This window comes from Lissotriton vulgaris, unplaced genomic scaffold (genome assembly GCF_964263255.1).
Source record: "Lissotriton vulgaris unplaced genomic scaffold, aLisVul1.2 SCAFFOLD_723, whole genome shotgun sequence".
NCBI lineage: Eukaryota > Metazoa > Chordata > Amphibia > Caudata > Salamandridae > Lissotriton > Lissotriton vulgaris.
Window position 1 is genome coordinate 138,317 of NW_028240735.1, and position 23,378 is coordinate 161,694.

The 23,378-nt window shown below is 45.0% G+C and overlaps 2 protein-coding genes and 1 pseudogene across 2 annotated transcripts in view; 1 reads left to right on the plus strand and 2 right to left on the minus strand.

The window, feature by feature from the left end:
* LOC147672889 (NACHT, LRR and PYD domains-containing protein 3-like) overlaps positions 1-23,378 on the plus strand; it is a 664,362-nt gene that overhangs the window by 12,205 nt on the left and 628,779 nt on the right. The window lies entirely within an intron of this gene.
* LOC147672890 (zinc finger BED domain-containing protein 6-like) lies at positions 10,821-12,140 on the minus strand. Its single transcript, XM_086947945.1, has one exon. The coding sequence runs from the start codon at positions 12,138-12,140 to the stop codon at positions 10,821-10,823; it is 1,320 nt and encodes a 439-aa protein (XP_086804071.1).
* LOC147672891 (uncharacterized) lies at positions 19,054-22,118 on the minus strand (annotated as a pseudogene).

Sequence of the window (23,378 nt, forward strand, 5' to 3'; positions counted from 1 at the left end):
CTTCACATACTTTCTTCATCACTCGACCCACAAATTCACTCCCATTGTCACTCCAGACCATTCTTGGCAAACCGAACCTAGGGAAAAATTCTTTGACATGGGCTTTAGCTGTGGATAAGGCAGTGTTGTCTTTCAGGGGGTATGCTTCTACTCATCTTGAAAAGGCACAAACAACAACGAGTACGTATTTCAAATTGTTGCACCTTTCCATGTGGATGAAATCTAGCTGCAAAACCTCGAACGGATACGTTGGAGGTGCAAAATGACCAGCTGGAGTTGGGGTTCCCCTACCAGGATTGTATTTCAGACACACCATGCAATTCTTGACCACATTCTCTGCACACTTAGGAATTCTGGCATTTTGCCATACTGGAGCCAACAACTTACAGATCCCTTTCACACTGATGTGAGCCGTTCCATGGGCCATTGTAACTACACATACGCATCGGGTAGCCACCATCGCTGATGCTCTGACAATTCAACCCAACAACCATTTGCATCGATTTTACCCGTACTCTCTCTCCACACACTCAACTCTTTCTCTGTAGCTTCAGCTTGAATAGACTTCACACTCTCTATTGTGTCTTCACACATTCCAATGTCACCAACCCATCTTGCAGGGCCTGCAACATACATTCAACTCATCACATCCTTTGCTGTTTCTTTTGCGACTTCGTCAGCAAATGCATTGCCACGACCAACATCATCAGTAACCTTCTTGTGTGCACTGCATTTCACAATTGCAACTTGCAAGGGCAAAGTAAGTGACTCAAGAAGCTTATTCACCAACTGACCATGCTGTATCTTAGCTCCCTGCAAAGTCAGTAACCCACGTTCTTTCCACAATCGTCCAAAACTGTGAGCTACACCAAAGGCATACTGGCTGTCGGTATATATGGTCACTTTCATTCCTTTTGATAACACACACGCTCTCGTAAGTGCAATCAACTCTGCTGCTTGAGCTGAATTATGTGGGATACGTGCAGCTTCAACAATCGTATGCAAAGTCGTAACAGCATATGCTGCAGTCGTATCACCATTCGGAAGCTTGAAGCATGAACCATTCACCCAGAAGGTACCATCACACTTCACAAGAGGAGTGTCTTTAAGGTCTACTCTCCCTTTCGTTTCTTCCTCTGTCCTGAGAAAAAAATCGTGCTGTTCGGAAGCATCTGTCTCTGCTATAATCGGCAACAGTGTAGCTGGATCCAACGTGTTGCATCTCTTTATGTGCACATGACTCGCTAACAGTGTCAACTCATAACCTGACAATCGAGCACTAGTTAAGTGCTGTGTCTTGGTCCTGTTTAACAAAGTGTCCACTGCATGTGGAACCATTACAATCAATGTATTATTCATCACTAAACCAGTAGACTGCTGAATAGAAACAGCTGCTGCCGCTGTGGCTCTCAGACAACTCGGCAACGCTTTAGCTACCGGATCCAAAGTCGACGAAAAATACGCGCATGGACGCTGCTTGTCCCCAAAATACTGAGTCAGCACTGACAATGCACAACTAAGCATGGGCGGATCTAGCGGATCTCGCGTACGCGAATTTGCGTATTAACGGATTCGCAATCCGCGAAAATACGCGAACTCTCACGGATTTGCGGATTTTCCCGTTTTTTGTGTTGGCGAGCGTTCGCGCCGATTTTGGGACAATTTCGCAATTGCGAACTTACTTTTCGGCTCGCAACGGCCGCGACTATGTTGTTTTTACGTCTGGTTTATCATCACAGATTCACAGCACCCTCTGTTTCACCACTGCCACCCTCTGGGACACCCATGCCACCCTCTGGTACATCCTCACTGCCACCCATTAGGTTTGTTTATCACTGTAGTTTATGGGGGGTGAAAAAAGCAAGCACACCTCCCCTACTTCAACTGCCATGAATTAATTTGGGGTTGATTAATGTGTCAGTTATTTTGAAAGTTCCAGTCTGGCTGGCACCTGCTTCCTTCCTTATCTGTAATTTGCTTTCTGTTGCAGTGAAATTTTTTTTCACAGGACCTTTATGGTCTACTTGTAGCTATTCTATGAGCCTGCTGTTTGGGTCATAGCAGGGTTATAGAATAGTTGCAAACTCTGGAGGGGCCCCTCAGGAAGCACTACAGTGAATGTTACTAATGTTAAGTTTGAACTTTTGCACCTGCTCATTGCTTTCAGTTTAGCAAAAATCATTTTTTCTGCAATTTCGCGCGTTTTTTGGCGCGCAAATCCGTGCGAGATCGATTTTGGAAGCCGCGAATGCTTGCGAATACACTCATTTTTTTTTTGCGACGTGTATGTTCGCGTGATTTTGTGCGTGTTCGCGAGGCGCTTGTATCTATACGTTTGCCAAGTTACCCTAGCGGTCGTACACGGGCGCGGCCATCTTGTTTGCGTGACGTAATTCCGTTTCCGGCCGCTATGTGTAATCTCGCAAAGTGTGCTGCTCGCTAGTACAATTTCGCGCGTGCTCGCGAGGAAAATCTTGCGCGAACTTACCCACGCGGTCGTGAACGGGCGCGGCCATCTTGTTTCTCATTCATTGCTATGGTTCTGGGCATGCTTTCTGTATCCTCTCTCAATCTCTGCCATCATTTGCTTGTTTGAAGTTTATTTGATCTATTTTACTTATTATCTATCCCTCTATTTTTCTAGCTCTATATTTTTGTGTTTTCTGCTGCTTTTAGTTACTTTTAAACTACTTTTTTAAACTCTTTTCTTTTCTTCTTAACTATTCTATTTCTTCTTTATCATTTAACTGTATTTCTGCCCAGACCATGGTAAAGGGAGCCGGGAAGCACCCTGAGAAGGGGAAGGGTCCCGCACCCCGTGCGGGCGTTTGAGGGGGGAGCAAGTGGTGCCACGGGAGATCTTTAGCGCGGAGGAGGTGGCCGCACTCATCTTCCACGTCCAGCGCCGCCTCCCCAAGACGATCCTGGGAGGCGGCAAGATCGCAACCGGCTATGGCATCCGGGAGCGCCGGAAGCGGTAGGTGAAGGTGTGCCGGGCCATGTTTAAGCTCTCTGGGGTCCGGCGCACTTATAACCAGGCCACCCACCGCTGGACAGATGTCATGGACCGGGAACGGGACTTGCTGGACGCGCTCGGCGTAGAGGTCCCCGGGCTTGGTGAGTAGTAGTAGCTATTCATTCACTACTCTGTTTTATCCGGCTCTGTTATTTGCAAATCTTTGTTCTTTACCAACAGCAATAATGCTGCCGATTACATTGAGGTAAATTATATTTCAAAATCTTCTATGCATTTCAGGTGCACTGCTCTCCTTCTCAGTAGCCTTGCTTGCTACTATGCTTATTTGTTTTGTATTTTGTGTTCATTTCATTGGCCTGAGAAATTATGTATGAGTGTAGTGTAAAGATAAGAACTGCGTAATGCTAGACACTAAGGGTCATATTTTCAATTACCGGCGCATCCCTGCAAAGTAGCAGGGATGCGGCAGTAATTGTGTGCCATGCCACCACCACCCATTGGCCCAAAACGTCACAGAAGCCTTACACATCTGTGCCGTAAAGGCGGCGCATTGCTGGAGTTGCGTGCCAACGATGGCGCAGCTCCAGCAATGCTCTGGGGTACCCTATCTCCCCAATGCTGCATCAAGCCGTACGTCGGCTTCAAGCGCGCAGGGTTTGAGTCATGCATCATTGTCCTAAAAGTGACTGATTGACATCTTGTAGATTTCCCTCAGCCACTTTTAGGATTCGTTCCTGCGCAGGTACGCCCTCCCTTGCGCCGGAACGCCCCCCTGATGGCGCAGGGCTTTACAACGTGATGCATCGCCCATATGCCCATATGTGTTTTTTTTTAATATATACGCCGCACCAACACCATGGCGAGTCTTTTGTTCTGCCGCTGCGTCACAAAAGGCACGCAACAATGGAGGAAAATGAGCCGCAAGGGACTTCTAAATCAGCCCCAACAGACTGAAGTCCAGTCCTTCCTTTAGACACATGGCTATAAGAAGAAATAGTGGTGGTGGTGGGTGGATTGATAGTTTGAGTATTAACTGATCTGCAAGCAGGATGGACTTTGTCTGTCACTTCGCGTGCTGCGGACTGCTGCCTGCCAGGCCTAGGCAAACCTCTTTAGTAGTCTGTTTATTGAGTTACATAGGAACTTTCTAAGTCAACGGTCCGCAAATCAGGCAATACGAATAACGTAGTATACCACATGAGATAGATCCCGTGGAATAGTTGTCTATCTATTTGCTATTTCTCCGAAATATTTTGTTATTGTTCTTTTGAAATGGTTGATTTGGTTGACAAATCTCATCCATGTTTTCTGGTCTTTCTTTCTTTCATGTTGTACATCAGCTCCCCCCAAGGGCAAGAGGACACAGGAGGAGGAGGGTGCTGTTCAGGAGGATGCAGGCCAGGATCGGGCAGGCGAGGGCTCCTTTGCTGGCCCCAGTAAGTTTTAATTTTAATAAAGAGTACCTATTTTTTCCTAGCGTTCCTCATTCGATTTTTTCTAAATCGTCTTTGATCTTCTTGTAGACTGGATATAAATTCTTATCCTGCCTCGAATATGACTCCCTGTGGTATTAATAGATTATTCTTATTAGTCTGTCTGTGTAGCTAACTAAGATTGGACATTTGGCAATTCCATTGGACTCCCATTCTATTCAGAAATAGCTCTATGCACTGTCTCCTTACTGACTAGATAGTGTGGCAGAGTCATTTAGCTCCCGAAGTCACCGATGATTGATCCCCAATGATCTCTAGATTATCGTACGCAGGACAAGAGTACGGAGACACAGTCAAGAAATGTCAGAGGCACTCATGCTTGCAAAAATTCCAAAACCTTTAGCTCATCCACTCTAGTCTTGAGGACCAAAATCCACAGAGTCTATTTAAGTTTAAAAGCTTTATTAAAAGTAATCACATTTATTAAAATCTACTTTGTCATAAAACTATTTAACTGAAAACGGAAAAGTGCTTAGTGTTGACGATTAATTGGACACATTTCTTGTGGTCGAGCCGAGCTCTCACCTGGTTTGAACTTGATCCTGGTCGTGTTCTTAGAAGTCAAGCTTCTGTCTGTTAGGAGAAAAAGTGGTGCGTGTTAAAAATAAAAAGCAAGCATTCATCAGTTGTGCATAAAAGTGCAGCAAGACAACAGCCTTCCCTGGAAAAAGGGACATTTTTACTTTAGTGTAGACAGTCACAAATTATTACATTGTATTCTGTTTTTTTAACATTTCTTTATTACTCCTAGACCAAATATTATATAGTAGTGAGTGGTGTATTCTAACATTCTTAAATGTACTTTGTAGGTGGAACATCTGGTGACGGGGCCAGCGCGGAGGTGGCGGTGTTGGGCGAGGACTCGGAGGACTCTGGGGAGGAGGCAGTGCAAGAGCCAGCGGACGGTCCAGTGGGGGTTCGCACGGTGGTGGCGGGAACAGGTAAGCTATATATTCCTTACTTATTGAGATTGAAGACTGCATAGTGTGCTTTCTGCACGGGTGTATTACAAATCAACCAGGTAGTAGCCTCCTCGAAATGTACTTCGACTTAGCTGTGAAGTTTTTGGTGAGAAGAATCCCAATAAGTTCTTAGATGAACGTGATGGATGGGATGAACGAAAAGCGAAAGAAGGGTGTAAGTAAGTGGGACGCGAAATTGTATGATGGCTGGCAAAGAAGAACGATATGTGTTTGCTTGGCCCCCGAGGTGGCTGGGAAGGAAAGAATATGGTATGGTGCATGGCTGGGTCAATGATGAAGCAAGGATGGGTGGAAGGACAGCAGCCTGGGTGGGTGAAACAGAAACTGTATGTGTGCGTATACTTTGAATGAATGGATGCCTGGAGCATGGTATTCTCTGACTCTTAGATAGCACATGTGTATCTAGAGAGAGTAGATGGTCGCTGGATGAACTAAGTGTTACCTTGAAGAACATGTACCACCGCACCCGCACGTCCGTTCCAGTGCAGGGAAGGCAAGGAAAAGAAATTGTAAATGTGTCCAATACTACCATGAATAGTAGCAGTACTTTGTATTGCAACTGCAAGCACAGCATATATCTGGTTATTACGGTGGACACTCCGTACCTCTCTTAATAACTTTAGTTTAGTTGTAGTACGTCATTCATGTGTGGGTGTATCACTGTTCACTCAATATTAAGCAAAGCACCTAAAGTCATCCCATATGTCATCAAATACGTCCCATGTGAAGTGATAGATAATCAAATTATTTAGCTTCTTCATTTTCCTATTCTAGTACTCATTTGCACTGTAGGGTGAAAGGTAAATTAATTAAGCAGTAGCCCTTGTAACAGAGTATTCTCAGTGCCACCCGTAATAGAAAAGTAATAGCTTCACCACCTGCATGTACTGGACCGGTACAGTAACGCAAGTCTGTCTCACTCATCATGGTGTGCACTGTTTTTCTCGGGTGCAAGTTCACTGTGCTGCCATTCTGCCGGCTTGCATAAGATAACGTACCAATTTTCCTAAACAAGAGAGAAGAAGAAGAATAAGACTGGTGTACTGTCATAGTCGACTGTAATGGAAGTCCATAGTGGTCGTAGAATTTGTTCATTAAACTACCACTAATGTTAGAGCAAGGATGCAGAAGTGGGAGGTTACATAGATACTGTCCTCAATAGTTATGTACTGTGCTTTCAATTTGCTACTTGTACTGTGACCCAACTTTCGGCTCAATCACTTTGTGTTATTAATGCTAAGGAGCATTGGTTACAGACTATGTCTTTCTTTCTTCATATAGTTGCTCCTTCCAAATCGACATCACGGAGGGAGCAGGCTCGAATGGCCCAGCAACGGAGGCTGGAGGCCACTGTCGCCGAATATCGGCGGCTGGTGGCCCTGGAGGAGGAGGAGGACACGCAGTTGACCGGTGCAACCCCAACATCCTCGACTGGGACAGCTGCATCCTCTTCCGTGACCCCACGGGCCGCCAGCATGCGCAGTGCTCCAGCGGGACCGAGCCGGGCTAACACAGCCAACCGCCACCGCCAAGCAGCAGAAAGACCAGCTGCCCCCCACAGGAGCTGCAAGGCACGCCAACGCCGCCTAGGAGTCCGAATGTCCTACCTGGAGCAGGAGGTCCATAACTATAAGAACTTGGTTGAGGGCCTCCGCTTCGAGCTTGCCACCCTCCGCAAGGAGTACGATGCCCATGCCGCAAAATGCACCAGCACCCTCCAGTAGTGGAGTGTCCCTTGCCCTTTTTTTTACAGAATTTTGGGGGGTGGGATTTGGGAGTTGGGTTCTTTTTGGGACTTTTCAAAGACAATCGTTGGGGTTAGGGTGGGTCTTGAGGGAGATTATTTTGTTAGGGCTGCATAAATATACATTTTGAAACTTTATCTGACCATACCTGTTTTTTACTGCTTTTCAGTCTGGTGGGTGGGGGACGGACGGGGGTGTAACAGTGACTTTGTTTTCCTGAACAGTCGTAGGACTTTAGTAGTACTACCGTCAATCTCTCGTCTAGTCCTAAATAATACTCCATTATACTACCTCCCACCAAACGCTTATCTTACCTGTAATTTGTGTTAGAAATTAGGGCTAGGCCCAGGACTGGCTCCACGTGAAATGGGGATTAACGTTGACACTCCTGGGCGGGTGAAATTTCCTCATTGCGGTGGTACTAGTGGTGTGACACAGTGGCAGTTGCATGCCTATGGAAAAAAGAAAACGAAACCTGGTTTGTCCTTACTGTAGCATTTACAACGGTTACGGTACGATCGAGAATATAGCAGGTGACAGTACACTAGAACAGTGCCATAATGTAGCCTAACAAATGGTAAAGTATTTGCTTGCAAGTATAACTAGTACTTGCGTTGAATTTATTTGACATTGGCTCCTACTACTAGAAGATATAGTACTGAAGCTGAGTAAGGCTAGAAGATATCCTCGTATTCCTTCACCAGCCTGTTGCTATGACCTTATCCTCCCCAGCAAGTGTGTGGAATTATTGATGTCATTTTAGTCAGACATCAAGCAAAACAACACAGCCCGGGGGAAGAGGGTTAGGGTTTGGAAAATGGATGGGAATGGGGGTTTCTTTTTGGGTAGGTTTTGTTGAGAGAAGAAAAAAAAAGCACAGCATGGACAAACAATAATTGAAGATAAAGAGAATCTTTGGGTACAAACTAAAGCTAAGCACATGCAGTCACACTCATAGAAGAAAACAATGGATACTGTATCTGTATTCTGTATGTTGTTGGAGTTGCCCTGTTGAATTTGGTAAGTAAGTTGCATGCAGCAAACAATTCCTCTTATTGCCGGCACTCCTCCATTCCAGCTGACGCTTCTTCCATCAATGTTGGTGACCACTGACAGAAGACACCCTGTCCACTGCCTGCCTGGCGGATGTTGACTGAAACCCGGCCTGTAATTATTGAACGGAAAATAGGAAGTGCTATTACAATACCACTGATAAATAAATAAAAGGTATGTACGCTGTGTGGTGCAAAAAGTGACACTTTGATTTCCCTAATAGACAGTACAATATTTTTGAAATTGCGTGCTCTGTCTGAGTCACCTTTTTAAGGATAAATAAGTATGGCCAAAATATTATAGCGGTTCTTTCCCCTCAAGGTAGGTGTACTGTAAACTGTGTTTTAGAACAAAATTTGACCTTCCCAGCAATGCTCCCACCAAGACCCTTACTAAAGCCAGTCGCAAAAATGTAGAAGACCCCCAATCAGATCTCCAAAAACGATGCCTAGCAGAAAAATGGTGACAAAACGTACTTTGAAAGTAACAGTAGGCCCAAATACAGACCGTGGATTGTATTCAAACCACTTGCAAGCAAGCAAAAGTATCCATAGCCAGCATCGCTCCAACAGTGCTCTAAAACCCCAGAACTGCGTTGCAATAGAACCCCCCGAAACACATGCAATCCTGCTGCTAGGGCTAACCCTAACGAACCCTAACTTACAAAAAGTGCCAAAACTGGTGTTTCCTTATGGATTTTGTCCAAAACACTTCTATCCGGTATTAAACCTTCCCAGGAATGCCCCAGGCAAGACCCGCCAACCCACCCGCAAAAAACCACCCGACAACACCCCCAAACAGCGAAAAAGCTAAATCTCATACTTACAATATCTCTCGGCCTTCGGTCCAAACGCGGCGCTGTGCAGCTAGGTCATCATCAATCATCATAACTCCTGTTTTCCACCACGGATTTCCTGAAAAGCAAATGCAATCAAGATTAGACTGTCGCAGCAGTGCTTCGACAGAGACCCCGGCCGCAACCCACCCATGAACAGCAGGAAGCCCCCCAAAACGCTACATTGAGCAAGATGTCAGAAGAAATAGCAAAAAAAAGGCTTTTCCTTAAGGATTTTGTCCAAAACACTTCTATCCGGTATTAGACCTTCCCAGGAATGCCCCAGGCAAGACCCGCCAACCCACCCGCAAGAAACCACCCGACAACACCCCCAAACAGCGAAAAAGCTAAATCTCATACTTACAATATCTCTCGGCCTTCGGTCCAAACGCGGCGCTGTGCAGCTAGGTCATCATCAATCATCATAACTCCTGTTTTCCACCACGGATTTCCTGAAAAGCAAATGCAATCAAGATTAGACTGTCGCAGCAGTGCTTCGACAGAGACCCCGGCCCCAACCCACCCACGAACAGCAGGAAGCCCCCCAAAACGCTACATTGAGCAAGATGTCAGAAGAAATAGCAAAAAAAAGGCTTTTCCTTAAGGATTTTGTCCAAAACACTTCTATCCGGTATTAGACCTTCCCAGGAATGCCCCAGGCAAGACCCGCCAACCCTCCCGCAAAAAACAATCCGACAACACCCCCATACAGCGAAAAAGCTAAATCTCATACTTACAATATCTCTCGGCCTTCGGTCCAAACGCGGCGCTGTGCAGCTAGGTCATCATCAATCATCATAACTCCTGTTTTCCACCACGGATTTCCTGAAAAGCAAATGCAATCAAGATTAGGCTGTCGCAGCAGTGCTTCGACAGAGACCCCGGCCGCAACCCACCCACAAACAGCAGGAAGCCCCCCAAAACGCTACATTGAGCAAGATGTCAGAAGAAATAGCAAAAAAAAGGCTTTTCCTTAAGGATTTTGTCCAAAACACTTCTATCCGGTATTAGACCTTCCCAGGAATGCCCCAGGCAAGACCCGCCAACCCACCCGCAAAAAACAACCCGACAACACCCCCAAACAGCGAAAAAGCTAAATCTCATACTTACAATATCTCTCGGCCTTCGGTCCAAATGCGGCGCTGTGCAGCTAGGTCATCATCAATCATCATAACTCCTGTTTTCCACCACGGATTTCCTGAAAAGCAAATGCAATCAAGATTAGACTGTCGCAGCAGTGCTCCCAGACCCCAAAACTCACCCACAAACACCCGGAACCCCACCAAAGAGCACCTCAAAGGCAAGCAAGTCAGCAAAAACGGCAAGAAATTTCCACCTCATATTTGGTCCAAAACGCTTTTGTCCATTATTAGAGCTTCACAGCAATGGGCCCAAATCCGTCAACTCACCCGCAAAGAAGTACAACACCCCCACAAGTGCTGAGTCTTTCTTCATTGGGCGTAATCCAGCACTCTGCTTTGAGGGAAATCGCAGTCTGGAGGAGGAGGATAGAGGAGCATGTTCTTCAGAACTTGTGAACCTGAGGAATGTAGACTGCGGCACCTTCAAATCAATAAGCAAACAAGTGAAGACCGTTCTGCTGATGGTCTTGTTTTTGGGATTAGGTGATTAAAGTTTGAATTAAATTCACTGTGCAAAACAAAGAAAGAGAGACACACAGGAATAAAAGTGAATAAGGACGAAAAAGAAAGTTATTGATTCATTGTCTCATTTTCAGGGCTCGGTGTCAGGGAATAAGAAGAAGATTTCGTCATCATACTCTGCGAATTCAGGCAGGATGAGGTCAGTGCCACCGAACAGAGAACAAATCCCCTCATCTACGTTGCCGTCCTCCTCCTCTTCATGCGGCGTGCTTTCTCGTACTTTGTAATCTGGTGGTATGAGGTGCTGATTCATCTTGATCATTGTCAGCCGCTCCACATTTTTGGGCGAGAGGCGGCTCCGTTTGGGAGTTACAATGCCACCAGCAGCACTGAAAACACATTCAGAAGACACACTTGCGAGTGGGCAAGACAAATAGTTTATAGCCAGGTTGGAGAGCTGTAGCCACAATTGTTTTTTCCCATGCCAATACTGCCATGGCTCATCATTAAGAAAGACCTCTGTTGAGTCAGTCAGATAGTCCTGCACCATCGACTCAAGGTCCTCAACGGTTCCTCCACTTTGCTTACTTTTTGCTGTGCCTGTGACCTTTTTTCGAGTACCATACCCAAGCGAACTTAGCCAATCCTCTTCAGCAGCCACTGTTACTCTTGTGTGTGGTGCAGATGATCCGGTTGCCGGTGTCTTTAACGGCTGAGAGGTCACTTGTGCCCCAGCCACAGGTGCAGAAGTGGATTCTTGTGACTGGGGATGGCCTGCTGATGCTGATGCTGATGTACTGTCTTCTCCTTCAATAACCTGCCGTTCTTTTTCAAACCTCTTGGCTGACCAGGCTAACCAATGTTTGTACTTTTGAACATCTGCATCAGCAAAAGGAAAGAATGCTTCGCCTGCCAGCGCCTTTTTGCAGCGTGGATCCAGAATAGTAGCACAAATGTAATGCTGTTCTGACTTGATCTTTTGAAGACGTTCATCACCACGTAGGCGCTCTAATAATTTCTCAGACAAAATAAAATGGTCTTTTTTTTGTACATCTTTTTCAAACTCAGAAGACACCACCATCAGTTGGTGCTCCAGCATGCACAACAATGGGATAGCTTTTCCCAAATTACAGTCCTCCTGGCTGACTGCACGCGTGAAGAACTCAAAAGGACGAAGCATGTCTGTCAGGCTTTTAACTATGTCCCATTGCGCCGCACCCATCCGCAGGTCCTCCTTCTGAGTTGCACCCTCTGTTAAGAAATAGTGATCGAGTACCATATACTGCTCGTACAGACGCTCAAGCATGTAGAAGGTTGAGTTCCAACGTGTTGCCACCTCCTGGATGAGTGCTTTCACTGGTATTCGACTTTGAAGTAGCAGCCTCCTCAGATGCTTCCGGGCCTTAAAAGAATGGCTGAAATGGTTGCACATTTTGCGGCAGGTGGCCATTACCGCGAACGCTGCACTGTCTCTATCACTCAAGAATTTTTGAACTACCAGGTTGATACAGTGCGCCAAACACGGCACTCTGAAATAGCGACCCAGCGACATGGCCTTAACTACATTGGCGCCATTATCCGTGGAAACATAACCAATCTTGCGTTTTTTGGGGGATAGCATTTTCAAGACCTTTTTGTCAAACTCGTCCAAAATGTTTTGGGATGTGTGACTTTTCTCCAAGCCAAACATGGCTAGTGTTGCATGTTTCCGAGCAGCTTTGAAAACTTTGTCCAGGTCAACACCTGCGTTTAGCTTTGCTTTAACACCTGAAAAAGAGACCCAGTGTGCAGTGATGCACATGTAATCAGCGCCTGCGCCACTGGTCCACATGTCTGTTTTTCAGATGTATTGTGTGAACAGCACTCTTCTGCAAAGCTGCCCCAATCGCCTCCAGCACATCTTCATGTAGTGCTGGAACCCCAACTCTGGCAAAATAGAACCGGCTAGGAACCCTCCATTTAGGGCAGAGCGTTGCCGCTAATTCTAGAAAACCTACCACTTCTACAAAAGAAAAAGGGAGAAGGTCCACAGCTAACATTTTAGCCAGCTTAGTGTTATACAGACGCGTCAGTGGGTGGTTGCGTTCATATGGCACGTCTGAAGTAAACATGGTTCTAATGTTGCCCTGGACCAAGCATTTACGGGCTGATAATGACTTCGTCGACCCAATTTTGCTCGCTGGTGAACTTTTGTGCGTTGGTGTCTCACTCGCTCCAACACTCTTAGTGTGCCTCACATTGGGTGTGCTGCTGACAGGGGTACTGGGTGTAAGGGAAGTGTTTGACACGTCTTCTTCCTCCTCGTCATCATCAGATGCAACATCAAAGTTTTCTTGACTTCCAATTCGGGCTTCCTTGATCGCATCTAGGTGCGCAAACCATTGGACAGTGTGCTGTCTCCTAAGATGACCTCTCTGGCCTCCGGTACCATAGTTGGTACCTGACTTACCACGACTAACTGCAAGCTTACAAAGGGTACAAATGGCAAACTTTGGATTTTTTTGACAAACAGTAAAGAAGTCCCAAACTGGGGACTTGAAGTGTCTGTGGGGCCTGGAGGAGGCGGCGATACTGGTGGTGGTGGTCATGAAGCTAATGCCAGATGAAGTGGAGGATCTGGATTGCCCAACTTTTGTACGTTGTGCACTTTCACCGCCACTAATTAAGGTCGAGGTGGATGGAGGTCCCTTCTTGCCAGAAAGAAATATGGAAGCGGTACGAGTTGGTGTACTACTTAACTCCAATGATTGTGGTGTTGTTTCCACTGCCTCCTCGTCGACAACATCATCATCACGCTCAGCAGCTTTTCGTGCTAGGGTCAAAATGTCTGTTTGCTGCATGCCCGCTGGAGCTGCAGTGACCTTTATGATGACTGGGTCAATGTTGCCAGAGTCTTCATCAGCAGCAGTATCCGCCACTTCTTGTTGAGCCTCATCATCACACTCCATAACTCTGAGACTTTGGACGAGCTTCCTTTTACGCTTAACTACCTTTGTCAGATCATGGTGTGCCTCACTCTCAGGCAGCACTGGTGGTTCCCAAGTTTCATCCATATCATCAGAAGGAAGGGGGCTTGAAGAAGAAGTAGACACCACCCTTGATCTCTTCCTTGCTAGGGGTGTGGAAGATGAATGATCATCAGGAGGAGTGTCTCCCTCAAATGATACCTCGCCTTGATTGTCGATTTCCTGATGTGCCCCTACTTCGGGAGGAACAACTATTGTGGGCACTTGTGACCCTCCATGCACCTCTGCTTGCGCATCTCCTTGCGCTGCCTCTCCTTCCACATGTACTTGGGCTTGTACTTGCACATGTGATTGTTGTTGCGGCTGTGGTTGTTCAACACTCGTCAGATGAGCTACAACAACCTGTGTTGATTGAGGGACATTTCTGCTGCTTTCTTGCGATGAGCCAACATCACTGGTCGATGGTGATTCAAGAACTATACTGGCTGCCTCTGCAGCACTCAAGGGCTTGGACTTAAGTTGGCGTGGTGGTGGTGGTGGCACTGAGCCCAATGGAGCGGGGGTGCTGCTGCCAGCTTGGTCCCCAGCAGATCCCGCTGCTGCTGCAGGCATACTTTTTTTTTTACTCCCAAAAAAAGGGGCGGGCGGCACACCAGTCTCCTTGGTAACTTGCTTCTTCTGCTCCTTACTGGCACCTTTCTTGCTAGAGGAGCTACGGGTAACTTTTTGGGGGCCATCTTCTTCAGAGCATGTCAGAACAGCAGGCAGCAGTTGCACGAGTTGCAGAGTTGTCTGTGTCCAGACGTGACGTTGCGTGACGTTATGCTGACACCCACACCGCTGCAGGACTTCTTCTTGGCACTGGTGGTTCTCTTGAGTCTTGTGCACCTAAAAGCAATGGAAGACAGAGGAACATCAGTTCAGTTATACACCCCAAAAAATCGACAAAACACAGAAAAATCAGCACAATCCCATGCCATCCATGATGTTTACATTGAAGACACCCCACAGAAAGACTAGGGCCATGCAACACTCACTACCCCTGGGCATAATGGATGAAAAGTAGGCAAAATAAGTGCAGGCCTCAGACACTGCCTCTCTTCAAAATGGCCCCTTACACCCCAAGCCAGTCCACATCAACAGTACACCCCAAAAAAAACAGAAAAACAGCCAAAAATCACCACAATCCAATGCCATCCAGGATGTTTACATTAAAGAGAGTGAGACCACACTACAGGCACACTCAGTCCATGCACCACTACCCCTGGGCAAAAGGCCCCAACAGCAGCCCCAAAAAAATGACAAAAAACAATAAAATCAGCACAATCCCAGCCCATCCATGGCCTCAATGGTGTTGAAATTCAAGAAGACACCCCTCAGAAACACTAGGCCCATGCAACACTCACTACCCCTGGGCATAATGGATGAAAGGTAGGCAAAATAAGTGCAGGCCTCAGACACTGCCTCTCTTCAAAATGGCCCCTTGCACCCCAAGCACATGTTGCCTGTACCAGCCAGCACTCAAGATGGCCACCACCACCACCCACATGGCCAGTCCACATCAACAGTACACCCCAAAAAAACAGAAAAACAGCCAAAAATCACCACAAACCAATGCCATCCAGGATGTTTACATTAAAGAGAGTGAGACCACACTACAGGCACACTCAGTCCATGCACCACTACCCCTGGGCAAAAGGCCACACCAGCAGCCCCAAAAAAACGACAAAAACCACAAAAAACAGCACAATCCCAGCCCATCCATGGCCTCAATGGTGTTGAAATTCAAGAAAACACCCCACAGAAAGACCAGGCCCATGCAACACTGGGCAAAGGGCCACACCAGCAGGCCCAAAAAAAACGACAAAAATCAGCACAATCCCAGCCCATCCATGGCCTCAATGGTGTATAAATTCAACAAAACAGTTGTATCATGCACCCCTAACCAACCCTGGTCCTACTGGATACTGTGGCTACCCACAATATAATTTATTTAATGTTCTGAAAAAGTTCCAAAATTGTACTTGCAGCAACTGTAATGCCCCAAACAAACTTACTTGTGAAAGTTGATTTCTAATCCAAAAGTGATCAAAAAGGCCTCAAATTCAAATATCCAGCAGCACCCACAAAAAGTAATCCTTCCAGCTCCAGATCCAAATGAAAGTGACCAGGAGATGGACAAAGCACTGGGAGGAGCCTGCTGGACAGGAACAGGAAGTTGGAGACTGTGGGGCACTTCCTTCCCCCCCCCCAAAAAATGGACTCCTTGCAAAAAAAAGGCCATGCAAATGTCAACCTGAGGAGTGATTCTGCTAAAAATCACAATTTTCTGAAGGTTTATCCTGTTTGCTGGTGATTTTCTTGTGCAGAATTGCAAAATCTCTATTTCGCGAGTGCGAGATTGTTCCTTTCCGCCGCAACTACGTGTTCGCAATTGCGAACTCTCGCGAGGTGTGCTGTGCAAGGTGGCAAGCCGGGATTACGTATTCGCGGGCGCCAAACTCCCGCGGGATCACGCAGCAAGATTCAAAATGGCCCGGCACTCGCAAAATATGATCGAGAAAAACAACTCGGCAAACGCTTAATGACGGAAAGTGAACGCCGTACACCACGCCGCAACCAAGCAAAAAATCCGCCGCGAGCGGATTCACGGATTTTCGACAAATTCGCGAGAGTTCGCGGATTGCGAATTTGCCGAAAATCCGAAAAATCCGCGATCGGAGCGGATTTTACGCCCATGCTTATGCACAACCTTCTTTCTCATGGACATACAGTGTAAAGGCTTACTGTAGTCGGGGGTACCCAACACAGGAGCCGAACACAATGCATTGCGCAATTCGGAAAAACTTTTCTGACAATCTTCAGACTACGGAAGGAGATTCGGTGTATCTTAACAAGTAAACGCCACCAAAGGTTTGGCCAACAAAGAAAAATTTGGTATCCATTGTCTGCAATATGATGTAATACCCAAGAAAGCACGCACTTCTCTCTGTGTCATTGGCACACTCAATTTTGCAATTGCCTGAATTCTTTCTGGGGTCAGTTTCCTTCCCTCTGTAGTGTAGTTCCTATTATCCCAATAGGCTCTGCGCATTGGAATAATACCTTCAATAGTATAGGCCTAGACCAGACGTTAACTAGGTCTACTACTGTCGACATTAGACTTAAAGTTTTGGGTTTGCCAGCTAGCTCAGAGTTCACTAGAAACTTTCTCGAATAGGCAAGGAGGAGTTGAACCTCCCTGGATAGACAAGAAGGGATTTAGTTTCTGACAACCATAGAACATGACAACTTTGCTCTCCCCTAATCAAGAGTGTATCTCTAGAGTCGTGTGAACAAAAGGCAATTTATTTTACTCAGTCAGTACGTGCATTCTTAGTCTCACCAGATTGTAGAGAAAAGGAAGAGACGGGCGTGTTCAATAAAAGATGTTATTTATTGTTCAGTCTCTTTTCTCATACAAGAGAAATGGATCGATATTATTGCAATACTTATGGTTAAGTAAAGTGCATACAATAAAAGCAGAAGTATAAAATAATACTGTAAAAACATTTATATGGTTTCTAAGCCATATGAAGGTTTAAAATGAATAAAATAGATTACATACACATATACATTTGACTAATCGTACTCAACTGGTGTTTCTAGTTACGCCTACCCCGTGTACCTGACCTAAGCCTAATACGTGGGCGGGAATAGAAAGTAACAGTTTAAGTTAAGTTTGTTTTGCCAAGTGACTGACTAAAGAATTCTCTGGAAGGGGTTATTCAGTTCTGTACCTGGAATTTAGGAATGAGGGATGGTATCTCTCGTCTCTGGTCTCGATATTCCAGGCTGCCTGCGAGGGCTACCCAGAAGCGCCGGAGCTGGATTTCTCGGCAGGAGAAAGGCAGCGTCTCGTTCTCAGCGCGTCAGGAAGGCGGGGCTGCGCCAGCGGGGTCTGCTCTGCTCTGGGCTTCGGCAAGTCTGGCTGCTCCGATCTCGTCACCACCGCGTGTGTTTGCATAGGGCAATATTGGTAATATTTATACCTTTAAGGTGCCGAGATTGACGTAAGGATGGACATAGGTACGTCAATAAGGATGTCATACGACTTGGTCATTAGCACATTCTTTTGCTGAAGTTCTCGATGAAATCAAAACAATGGCCGCAGGGTTTTTCCCAGGTTGTCATAGGTTTGATTTGTTTTGAGAACTCCGTATGCCTTATCAGGGGCTGGAGGAATATCGCTTGTCTAATTAGATGGCAAGCGTTATGACCTAATCAGATAACACGTTCCTGTGCCGTAGTGTGGCTTAATCAGATAACGGTTTCTGCATCATGGGGGTTTTCTGCCTCATGGGATGGCTGCTAGTTAACTTGTTAACCAGAATAGGGTCAGGAATAGGGGGATCAATACAGAACCTATAGGAATACATCACACCCACTCCACGCTAACTATGGACATATTTACTAATCTAGGCATTGTAAAACATACTGTAGAGTATTGTGTATACCTTACCACCCCAAAATACATAAATGCATTTCAAAATTATCCAATATACGAAAAAGGCAGTCACATGTATTATATGCACTCAAGCTGTTGAATAATGCTAAAGTAATCACGCATATCTATACATTATCACTAATTTGTATATGGGAATTTACACATGAAATGGCTCTTAATACAGAAAAAAGGTTCGAGACCATTCCATCACAGAATAAAATAATTATGAACATACCAACGGGCAGCTAATGTCTATAAAGTGTCTAAAAATAGAAATCTTAGTTCTCTAAGAATAGTTCTTACTTTAAGCAGAAGATTAGTGTCCCGAAAAATCGTAAAAAATATTTTGGGGCTGCTGAAAAAAAACGCTGTCCGTGAACTGGAGGGGAAATTGTTCATGGTATTTTATTATTAAAGTTGAAGGCCAAATTCAGGGAACGCCGTGTGCGAGCTTGCTCAAAAGTCTCTATTTCTGCTCTGGTGAGAACATCATATCATTTAGGCTTTCGAAAAAGCTGTCAACAGCTTCCTGGGAGAGTTCCACTAACTCGGAAAAAGGTGTAACCATGCATTCGTGCGCATGATTGTCTCCATTGACGTTTTGATTAGAATTGCTGACAGAAGGTCATACCTGATCGATGCTGCTTTCATCTTGAACTTCACTACCCCTCAATCGTAGTGGTGAAGTTTCCACGAATGCCGTCATCAGGATTGGTAGCCGTTGAGGGCAGGACAAAGCATGAGCCTTTATTGGACTCAACAATGTTTCTGCATCCATAGGCGCATCCAATTGTAGCGTCAGACAGGTGTCTAATACGCATTCTTCTCCGCATAGCATGCACCTTAATACAGGTAAAACACATCGATGCCACATTGGTCGAAATGATAGAAACCAAGTCATGTTCAGGTCTCTAAGCCGGGATAGTCCCAGGACTTTTGATATCCGGTCCCGGTATCCAATGGCTCGGATTGTTTCTTCCCTTGTCGCAGGTGTTTTGTCTGTGACACGGTTTGCCATAACGAAAAATTAGGACCAAGAATAGGATTCCTGCAATTAGTCCCAAAATGAGGGGAAGTCCGCCAAAAATCGAATGGACGAAATCTGGAAAAATACCCAGTATGGCTTTGAATGGTGTTAATGCCATCGAAAATACTGTCTTAAATACCTTTGAGACCCCATTGGTATCGGAAATATTTAAGATTTCGTTCAGGATTTCCGCGAAATGTATGGGGGAATTAGTCGATAACAATGAGTGAATCTCTGCAGTCGTCCTTGCGACTTGGAGATCATATGTTTCTTTTGATGACGTGAGCCTGGTCGGCATCTGAAGAAGCACTGTTTTCATTCTGCTTAAAGTATCTATTCGAATAGAAGTAATTTTCAAGTTGGGCCATGCCCTTGCCTCCCTGTCTGGAAGGAAGCTGGGGAACAATGAGCGTCCACAGCACTTGACCTTCGCAGTCGTAGTTACGAGATAAGGAGTCCCGGGCATAAGACTACAACATCTGCGATCCACAATTAGAATGTAACTCCCATTGTAGAGTCTTTGAAAGAATGGTTCTATCTCTGTTGCAGGTGTGCCTTGCTGGTGACATGAAAGGTTATATGAATTCCCTTCACAGGCTCCGTGCAAGCTAATTCCATTACACAGAAGTGTGCCGCTTAGTGACAATGCACAATTATTGCCACTAAGAAACACTTTTTGTCCTTTATTACTGACACATGCATGTGAATAGGGCAAGTTCCATGTTGTTTTAATGTACCCTTTTCCCAATTTTTCGTACATGCCAGCCTGTATATATTTTTGGCAGTATTGAAACCTGAAGGTTGAAATTGGAATATTAATTATCCCATGTATTATCCATTCACTGACAGGTCGTTCTGACATTGTCACTGGTAATCTCTCGAGTTTCTCAATGCTCAGGATTGTATAATCAGCACCCTTCTGTGCCATAATGATTTGTTTATCAGTAAGGTTAAAGATATTGAATAGTGACGTTGTGTTGATTAAACGCCAAGGCACATAGCCTGAACGCAGATTTTGTAACGTCCAGCCAAGCTGTACAATAGAACGCAATTGGGACTGACCGTGTTGTAACAACAGTAAGTCTTGCGATAATATGTCGATTGCTGAAGACACAATGCTGTCCAGAGAAAAAATTCTGGAGGACAGAGTCATTAACCCATTGTCCACCACAGAAAGTGATTTTTCCAAATTAATACGGTCAATTTCCCGTATTCTTTCTGCTGTTTCAATTTGAGTCACCTTCCAGGCCTCGTTGTAAGCTGCATATACAGAGGCTGCTATGAAACGTTTTTGACGCTGTTTGCGCGGTCCCATAATGAAATCACGCAAGTCAGCACCATCAGTAAGTAAAGTTAGGTGTTGCTTAATTTCTGCCAGTGTGGAAGTTTGTAGCCTTTGAAGGCATAATTTGCCCACACTGTAGGTGGTTATTATCCCTGGGTGTTGTCTTTGGGAATATCTAGGGTCTGGCCTGGTCATTTTGAACCCCTGTGTTTTATTCAGGAATCTGTCTTGACAGTTATTAGTATCTGTGGGCCAGATCAACCACTCTTTCCAATCAGGATGTGTTCTGTTTTGGTTTAATACATAGTTTACGTCTATCTCTTCATCTGTAGAGCTATTGCTGTACATTGTTGGCTTTGGGATAGACAGTTTATTTAAGTCTTTGATTTTGGCTAGGCCAAGACAGGTAGTTTGTTGAACAGTGTCATTTAAAAATATAATTTGTTCTGGGATCATGCAGGCTCTAAATAATGATTCTATACCTTGTACTTGCCAATCTTTCGTACCCCAAACACTTTTTAATTCAACATTTTTGTCCCAATAATCAAAACCAAAAGTATTCATTTGTTCAAAAAATGAGTCTGAATATATCAATTTTGTGTTTGTTATCATGGTCTTTGTCCCTGTTTTATTCGACAATTTGAAATAAAATGTTTCAGCATTACTTGTGTTAAAACCTGAAAAGTATGAATATTTGTCATAAACGGTTCTTGAGCTTCCTTTTGGAGGGGTTGCACAATGTTCCCATTGATTATAATTTAAAACATTTCTAGGTTGTGCAGATTTATGTAGAAAATGGTTACCGTAGTGGTTGTAACAGTACATACTATCATAATTAGTCGAACCCTGCAAATAATCATGTTTGGTAAATTTAGCAGACATCACTAAGTCAGACATCATATTATTTATGCTTTCGAAGTCCCAATCATCAGCAACTGAGCTTGGTTTTACAAAGTCACTCAATGAGATCTTAATTTGGTGTGGATATTTCAGGATTTCAACCGGACCATAGATTTCGTAGTCAGTGTTGTCCCATGCTACCCCACCCGGTATAGGATTGGCTGTGAAGTTGACTGAAGAAAGTTCTCTTTTCTCGACATGTGAAGATGTGTGTGGTTTGAGGATCAAGTTGATTTTCTGACTTGCTGTGTCCCTTTTAGCATATTTTCCCTCAATGAAGCGTCCCAAAGTTAGTACCATGATGAGCCAAAGTATGAGGATAAATGCACCAAAACCCACCCAAAATTCGATCCATGGAGAAATCAGATATGTTTCTTTCAGTTGTTTCAAAAGTTCTTTAGCTTTATCTTTAAAGGTTTTTGTTGATGGCTGTGTTTTTGATTCACTGAAGCCTTCAGAGGAATCATCGAAGTTTATGAAGAAGCCGGATGCAGTTCTGTCAATTTTTCCAATTGCTTCAGGATTGCTGTTTCTTGCATATTCATTTGTTACTTCATTGTAGGTTGGTGTGTCTCTGCTAAATGTTTTATTAGGGTTTTCAGAGGTTTAAGTTCCATTGCATTGTTGCATAGTCCTTGTTGTTGTTCTGTAGGCGTTTTGAATGTGATTAGCCTCTAAGTTAGGACCTATGTGTTTGTAGCAAACCTTGGTGTTCTGCTACTGATGGGGAGTCCACTTGGCCTACTATTTGTTATCGGCCACATGATTGTGGTTTTACCAGGTCGATGGATACAACTCGGTTCTCCTTTTTACCAGCAAGCGGCGGTAGTACGACTGATCTTGTCCCGTTGATAGACAAGACAGGAACTGCTTTTCTGTAAGAAGGCCCAAATTCCTTCTTTACCGCGATCTTTTCTCTGACTAGATCCCCGACTTTTGGAATCCAGACAGGTCTTGCTGGGACAGGTGGTGGTTCTTCAGTGGTTGTTGGCTGTTGTTTCAACTTTATGTTGCTCAGGTCTTTTCTTGTTTCGTTTAAGTCCTGCAAAATAGCCAAACGGTCTTTGATATCAAAGCTTTTTTCCTTTACCACTGAAGTCTGACTGTCGAGGTCAGAGATTAACATCCTAGTTCCAAATAATAATTCGTACGGACTGAATCCCTTCAGAGAATTTCTTGGCAGGTTATTTAGACTACGTTGGACACTTATTAGATGTTTGACCCACCCAGCCCCCGAACCTAATGTCCTTTCCGTTATAGATTGCTTTCTGTCTTGGTTTTTTCTTTACACCATCCCGTATCCCTCAGGAAGGAAGTGAGAAGAATCCCGCTGTGCTATGCTCATTCGGCCATGTTTTCCCAAAGGCTTGAGGGCTAATGTGAAAACGTTGGTCAAACGTAGCATGTCCCTAGCGTATATGCCATTTAGACTCGCTAATCTTTGTATAACAGTCCAGACGTCAGCCGAGTGCTGGGGATCTACATTATAAGTGGAAACTAGCCTGTTTATGTTAATCAGATGCTTTGGTTTTTAATGTTTGTTCTTTCTGGAGTGAAACGCCACGGTAGTATACCGTTTCTCTCGCCACTGCGATCTCTGTTGCAGTTCTGGCATTTCTTTACAAAAATCTGATGCTGCAGGCTCATGCCTGGCCACCAGTACCTTGATTGTAGTTCTTCCAGAGAATCTTTTATTTTGAGGTGTGCGAGACCCTCACCCATATGTGCGTCTGCAATTAACAATGTCCTCCTGTCGTGTTTGGAATCACTCTATCCCCCACTCCAGGGATTCGAGCAAAAGGGACGGAATTTGCATCGATTATGTATGTATAATTGAGCGGATAGTTGATCGGTAGCGCTGAGCAGTCGCCTTTTGATGACGTTTTCACCGCCAGCACTGTTTCACCGTCAATGTATTTTAATGTACGCTTTTTTCTTTCTACGGAAGCCGATTTAGTTGCTGCCGCTGTGGCTGTCTCAGCCAATGAATTCCCTGCAACGTGAACGCCATCACGCTGATGACT

What these genes read in the sequence shown, in the direction of transcription:
- LOC147672890 (XM_086947945.1), bottom strand. Translation starts at nt 12,140, where the DNA reads ATGGCCACCTGCCGCAAAATGTGCAACCATTTCAGCCATTCTTTTAAG.